Source organism: Epinephelus moara, chromosome 21 (genome assembly GCF_006386435.1).
Source record: "Epinephelus moara isolate mb chromosome 21, YSFRI_EMoa_1.0, whole genome shotgun sequence".
In the NCBI taxonomy this organism is placed as follows: Eukaryota; Metazoa; Chordata; class Actinopteri; order Perciformes; family Serranidae; genus Epinephelus; species Epinephelus moara.
Window position 1 is genome coordinate 214,169 of NC_065526.1, and position 6,798 is coordinate 220,966.

Here is a 6,798-nt window from a genome sequence, read left to right on the forward strand (position 1 = left end):
CCCACGCTGACACAGGGAGAACATGTCAGAGCACCTGGAGGAAACCCACGCTGACACGGGGAGAACATGTCAGAGCACCTGGAGGAAACCCACGCTGACACGGGGAGAACATGTCAGAGCACCTGTAGAAAACCCACACTGACACGAAGAGAACATGTCAGAGCACCTGGAGGAAACCCACGCTGACACAGGGAGAACATGTCAGAGCACCTGGAGGAAACCCACGCTGACATGTCGCACCAGCGTGCGGCCTTTATTATTATTATTATCATTATTAAACATGTAAAGTCACAGTCGTTGTTTTATTGTGAAAGGTAAACAGGTGTTTATCAGAACAGATTTTTAGTGGTTATTGATATTAAGTGACATCACCTCCACACAGCTGACCAATCACTGAGTAAGGAGGAAGTGATGTCACAGTGTTTCAGTCTCCAGTTTATAAAGACACACATTTTGGTACTTTTCAGACTCAGAAATCGGAAATATGATGTCACACTGATTGATTTTTATTCTTCAGATAGAAAATAATGAAACATCTTCTCTGATAGAAATTATAGATCATAGGCTATAGATTATAGGTCATAGGTTATATATTTCTGCTGTGGCAAGATGTTCGTGCTTTTACTTTGAAAAGCTGGAAGCGGACGTGGGTGTGTCCATCATGTTTAAATAAACGGCAGCCTGTTAGCAGTTAGCCTGTTAGCAGTAAGTTCGTGAGTTTTGGGGTAGGATGCCGAAGGTCGGCGCTGAGGCGGAGCTGCGGACTCTGACGGAGGTGAGGACACACCTGTAACCTTCAACTTTAAATTCAAAATCAAACTTTATTCCATTAAACAACAACATGACGTGTCATCTGAGCCGCTGCTAACCGGCTAGCCTGCGAAGCTAACAGGGAAGATCCATTGAGAGGCGTTAGCTTAGTTAGCTCAATGCTAAAAAACATAACAAAAAAAACAGTAGCTAACCGACTGCTGCTACTGTCTCCTCTCCTCCTCTTCCTCTCCTCCCGTGTCCTCCTCCTCCTCTCCTCTCCTCTCCTCCTTTGCTCTCCTTCCTCTCCTCCTCTTCCTCCTCCTCTCAGTGTCAGTACAGGTATCCAGGTGAAACTCTGTCAGATCTTCAGAGGGTTCGTTCTCTGTTCTCTGATCTTCGTCTCTACGTTGATTTTTACTGTGAGTACATGAACATTCATTCATTCATCCATCAAACACTCTGGTTCCCTCAAAGACAAAAACATACAGACACCTGACCCCACTCCCTCTGTCCTCTTAGGACTACAGTTCCCATGATCCTTGTGGTGATGTAAACAGGAAGTATAATGCTTCCATGGAGTCTGGGACGAACCGACTGTTCACACCAAGAGAACATTCGTAAATCTGACACTCTACAATAACATGAGAATGTTCTGTGTCTACAGACAGGTGCTGCAGTCAGGTGCCGCAGACAGCTGCTATGCAGACAGGTGCTGCAGACAGCTGCAGACAGTTGCTATGCAGACAGGTGCTGCAGACAGCTGCAGACAGGTGCTATGCAGACAGGTGCTGCAGACAGCTGCAGACAGTTGCTATGCAGACAGGTGCTGCAGACAGCTGCAGACAGGTGCTGCAGATGCAGACAGCTGCAGATGCAGACAGCTGTAGACAGGTGCTGCAGACTAGGGAATGTCTTGAGAACCGATACTCGCGATACCTTTCGATTCCATGATGAAACAAAAACGGCGATACTCATTTTTTGTAGTGTAAGTGTTTCCCTGCAGAGCTACAGTGGAAGGATCATAACAAAAAGGGAGAATTGGGCACTATACAAAAGACTGTAACGTTAAAAGATATCTGCTTGAGCTTATACTTGCAGCATTCATATAATAATTGGGATTCAGATGGGTGAGTGTGAGCAAACATTATCAATGTGACAATTACGTGTCAGTTTGTGGCTGGCAGCCTATATTCCTTTTTTTAATTCAATTCCGACCTTAGTAATTAAATAATATCTTTCACCGCGTTGTCCACGTTTATTTATCCTGCGTGAAACAACACGATGAGAACGTACGGGGTGCATTATCTCAGATGCTTTTTGTAGTCCATCTTCAGCACATTGTAGTTTCACCACAGCAGACCCACGTCAATAACATCCGCCGTCACATCATTACGTAGCCCAGTGTAAGTGCAGTTGGATTCTCTCAGCACCACAGTTGTCTTTTCCTAAGTCCTTATGAATTCTCCTTCACATCTTCCCTTGACCTTGTGACGTTTTCCATCGAGGTCAAGGAAAAGTGGTTAGGAAAAGACGATAGGAGGGACTTTTCGACTGCAGTCCATGCCTACATTCAGAGCGAGGGGGGACGAGGAAGTAGAACTACACATGGCATACCTGCACGCGAAAGAATGGCAGAAGCAAGAAAGCTTGAAAGTAAGCTGGTACGGTCCGGTACTGCGTACCGCCACTGAATCTTTTAGTGGTACCAGGAAGAGGAGAGAGCAGCTGCCTGCTAAAGCCCACATTCAGAACCAGCCACGGCGGCACTTCAGAAAATAGATCTGCTAGCAATATATGCAGTTTTAAACACCACTTTGTCTGTTTATTAATTGCTTCTGAACCGTCCGTGCTGTGTTTTGGTCCATCTCCCTCTCTCCCCCAGCCCCTCCCCTGGGAGAGAGTCCGGTGGTCTCCTATGAGCCCAGCCTTCCAGACGTGTAACACTCCGTTAAATGTCATTCAGCTCATCAGTTAAAATCAGTAGCATAATAAGCAGATATGTTCCATGTTATTTTGTTTAATTTCAACAACACAGAGAACAGCTTGAACAAGCTGCGTGTGAGCTAACGATCAGGGACTTCACTCTCAGCAGTACCTGACTGCGCATGCGCGTCTACTTCTGAAACACAGTGGTTGGAGTGTGTTTGATTTATTGTACTGGGACGTTTGTTTTTCCCACAACTGGACCACGGACGTCAAAAAACGCCGTTTGAACCGGGACAGGACAAACAATAAATGAAACCAATGAAACTCCACACATTCTTGTGGTCGGCTCAAATGCTGTCAGCGTGATTTAAATAGTAAATATTGAGTTTATTGCAGATGTTGATCAATGTTTTTTACAATGAAAAATAGGTAAAGAGGAAAAGAAAAAAATGACATGCATGGGTTTAAATGTTCATCAAGGTTTCATACACGCCAGCACCCTAAACATTACAACAAATATTCTACTATACACGTTGTGAAGTGTTTCTAATTTCTTTCTGCTCCATACAGGTACAGTAAAATATTGAAATGTTTTTGTTTGTTTGTTTGGTTTTTGACTTTGCTTTTTAAAAATGCATGAAGCGAGGAGCGCTGAACAATATGAAGCAATGAAGGTTTTGGTAATAGTACCAGCAAGAATTTAAAACTACTTTCACCCCTGTATATACATGATATCAATCTGTTGATAAAAATGTTATTTTATTTGCAAATATTTTAATGAAGTATTTCTTGTTTAAGTACATGGGATCTTAGGATTTTTTTTTTTTTTTTTTTTTGCCGTGGTATCGACTTTGGTATCGAGAATCGTGTGATTTTACTAGTATCAGCACCGACTACTGAATTTTTGGTATCGTGACATCCCTGCTGCAGACTAATGCTGCAGACGCAGAACAGATAAGCTTCTGTCTGTCTGCGGTGGTGTTCAGACAACCATCACATGATTTTGATACTGAAGAAAACTACATGTATGTTTTTCACGTGTCCGTGTGCAGTGGGGTGAAGAACACAGAGAAGAACAGGTACCGTCACTGCTGACCGTGCTGGTGAGCAGCCAATCAGCTGACAGAAACAATAACTAACTTCCTGTTGCTGTAAGAACAGCTGAACAATGGTGGCTGATGAACAGACCTGAAGGTGACGTGTCCTCTGACAGGTTTCCCAAACAAAGAGAAGAAGAAGCTGGTTTACCTGGCGGGGACACTTCCTGTTCTCTACGAAGGTGAGACTCTGATAACCCAAACAGTCACTGTCCGTCTGTCCATCTGTAATCTGTATGTCCGTTTGTCTGTCTGCTTCAAGTTGAGCTGTTGTTCTTTCCTCTTTTTTTGTCATTGTTTTGTTATCAGTCAGTGTGCAACATTTAGTTCCCCAGATTTAGCTGCAGAGTGAGCACTCCTCTCTTTCATGCTGCTCTTCGGTACAGGCAGCTGTAGACCCAGTTACGTCCTTGGCACGTGTCTTACGTCGATCACTACCACGTTATTTTCATATTTTGCATCACATGCAAAAGTGAGCGTGTCTGTACCGACACCGCTGCGCTGACAAGCCGGAGACGTGTTGCTCCTCCTCACTTCAAGTCGCTGTCATTAACTTTTAACCTGCAAAGGTGGCAGTGCCGCAACATCGTAGGAATTTATGAAAGCCCTTGTGAACATTTCAATAGTTACACATTAAAACAATATTTATTTGCAGTTACTCTATTGAACGACCCCGAAGCATGAGCAAACGGGCTGTGTCACTTCAGATCAAAGAGATGCTCCCTGTCACTGTCAGTGCAGGGCTGACAAGTCACCCTCCGCTGAGAAGAGAGAGAGGAGAGGAGAGGAGAGAGGCTCTCTCTCTCTCTCTCTCCCCTCAGCGGAGGGTGACTTGTCAGAGGGGAGAGGAGATGGATTATAGGTCTGTTTATAAACGGGGCTTCTCTGACAGTCATGTATTTCCCCAAGAAAACATCTTTTTTTTTTGTTTGTTTGTTTGTTTGTTTTGTTTTTTCAAAATGTTGACTCTTTAAGTCTTGTGTTTTCTTTACAGGAAGTGAGTATAATATCCCAGTGTGTATCTGGCTTCATGAGACCCACCCGGTGTCCAGACCTCGCTGTTTCGTCTGTCCCTCTGTCTCCATGGTGATCAACCCATCCTGTTCCTGTGTAGACGCCTCCGGCAACATCAGTCTGGACGGACTGAAAAATTGGACTCATGTAAGGCCCACTGAGTATGCTCAGTCAGACAAGCCTGGTTAGTCAGCAGTTGAACATTAGCTGTGGTTAGCATGTAGCATTAGCCTGATTAGTCAGCAGTTGAATATTAGCTGTGGTTAGTATGTAGCATTAGCCTGGTTAGTCAGCAGTTGAACATTAGCCTTGTTACTCAGCAGTTGAATTGAAGCTGTGGTTAGCATGTAGCATTAGCCTGATTAGTCAGCAGTTGAACATTAGCTGTGGTTAGCATGTAGCATTAGCCTGGTTAGTCAGCAGTTGAACATTAGCCTTGTTAGTCAGCAGTTGAATTGAAGCTGTGGTTAGCATGTAGCATTAGCCTGATTAGTCAGCAGTTGAACATTAGCTGTGGTTAGCATGTAGCATTAGCCTGATTAGTCAGCAGTTGAACATTAGCTGTGGTTAGCATGTAGCATTAGCCTGGTTAGTCAGCAGTTGAACATTAGCCTTGTTAGTCAGCAGTTGAATTGAAGCTGTGGTTAGCATGTAGCATTAGCCTGATTAGTCAGCAGTTGAACATTAGCTGTGGTTAGCATGTAGCATTAGCCTGGTTAAAATCAATCAGTTGAGATCATAACAATGTTGTGTATGTCACTTCCTGTTAGGGCGTGTCCAACCTGTCACTGCTTGTGTCAGAGATGAGGCGGGCCTTCCAGAGGGACACGCCCCTGTATGCCAGGTCTCCAGTCCAAGCCCCGCCCCCTGCAGGTGTGCAGGTGTCAGTGTTAGCTGGAAGGTGTGGTCTCCAAGCTCATGGTTATTGGTAATAATCAATAACAGCTCTTGGTTATAAGGAAGGTTTTATATCTTAGTGTTCTCCTCCTGCAGCATTCATCCTCCCACCTCCATCACCTCCTCCTCCGCCATCACCTCCTCCATCACCTCCTCCTTTTCAAAGAGCCACCACCTCCCCCTCACCTCCTCCCGCCTGTCTGGACTGAAAGGTAAACTTCCTGTCATGATCCTGGGCTCAGCTAAATGTGACGTGTGTTTGTCTCTAAAGTGACCCGACGAAGCCCCTCCCCCTCTGTTGCAGCCAGCCAATGGGAGCAGAGCAAGGAGGTGAGGGTGAGGAGGTCGTACACTGAGGAGCTGCTGGGGATCGACTTCAGTGCGCCTCCTCCTTTATCTTCCTCCTCCAACAACCACAACAACCCATTCCTGAGCTCCTCCCCCTCCTCAGGTAAGACACCTGATCCAGACTGAAGCAGACCTGCACAGTCTGAATCTCCGTCCTGCTGACTGCAATGCACGATGGGTAGTGATGTTAATTATAACTGTAACCAGTCCCAAACACTGCAGAACAGGTGCACAGACTCCTGCCTGACTCCACCTGGTCCTGGTCTCCACAGGTGTGGCCCCTGCAGACCCTCTCAGCAGGAGGATGGGAGCTCTGAGGCTGGACACAGAGTCCAGCAGAGACCAGCAGGGTGGGTCACCAGTACAGACAGTCCAATCAGAGGCAGCCAGAGACGGTTACGACACAGGTTCTGGACCAGCAGCTGGACTGCATCAGGGTCTTGGGACTCAGAGAATTCAGTCAGAACCTGCAGCTGGAGAGGAACACGCCAAGGTGAGGAGGACAAATGGGTCAGCAGGTCTTAGGTGTTCTCAGTGGGTCTCACTTTCAATCAGTTTTATTTATAAAGCCCAATATCACAAATCACAATTTGCCTCACAGGGCTTTACAGCATACGACATCCCTCTGTCCTTATGACCCTCACAGCTGATCAGGAAAAACTCCCCAAAAAACCCTTTAACAGGGGAAAAAAACGGTAGAAACCTCAGGAAGAGCAACTGAGGAGGGATCCCTCTTCCAGGACGGACAGACGTGCAATAGATG

At 45.7% G+C, this 6,798-nt stretch overlaps 1 protein-coding gene across 2 annotated transcripts in view; it reads left to right on the top strand.

Annotated features, from left to right (window-relative positions):
• Positions 1-622: 622 nt before the first annotated feature.
• LOC126408752 (uncharacterized) overlaps positions 623-6,798 on the top strand; it is a 9,921-nt gene continuing 3,745 nt past the window's right edge. For both annotated transcript variants that reach the window (XM_050074411.1, XM_050074410.1), the window contains exons 1-8: positions 623-775; positions 1,082-1,172; positions 3,893-3,958; positions 4,771-4,937; positions 5,561-5,691; positions 5,784-5,899; positions 5,992-6,138; positions 6,308-6,528. In XM_050074411.1, the coding sequence (XP_049930368.1) occupies positions 731-775; positions 1,082-1,172; positions 3,893-3,958; positions 4,771-4,937; positions 5,561-5,691; positions 5,784-5,899; positions 5,992-6,138; positions 6,308-6,528 (984 nt within the window). In that variant the 5' untranslated portion in view covers positions 623-730. The remainder of the gene's footprint in view (positions 776-1,081; positions 1,173-3,892; positions 3,959-4,770; positions 4,938-5,560; positions 5,692-5,783; positions 5,900-5,991; positions 6,139-6,307; positions 6,529-6,798) is intronic.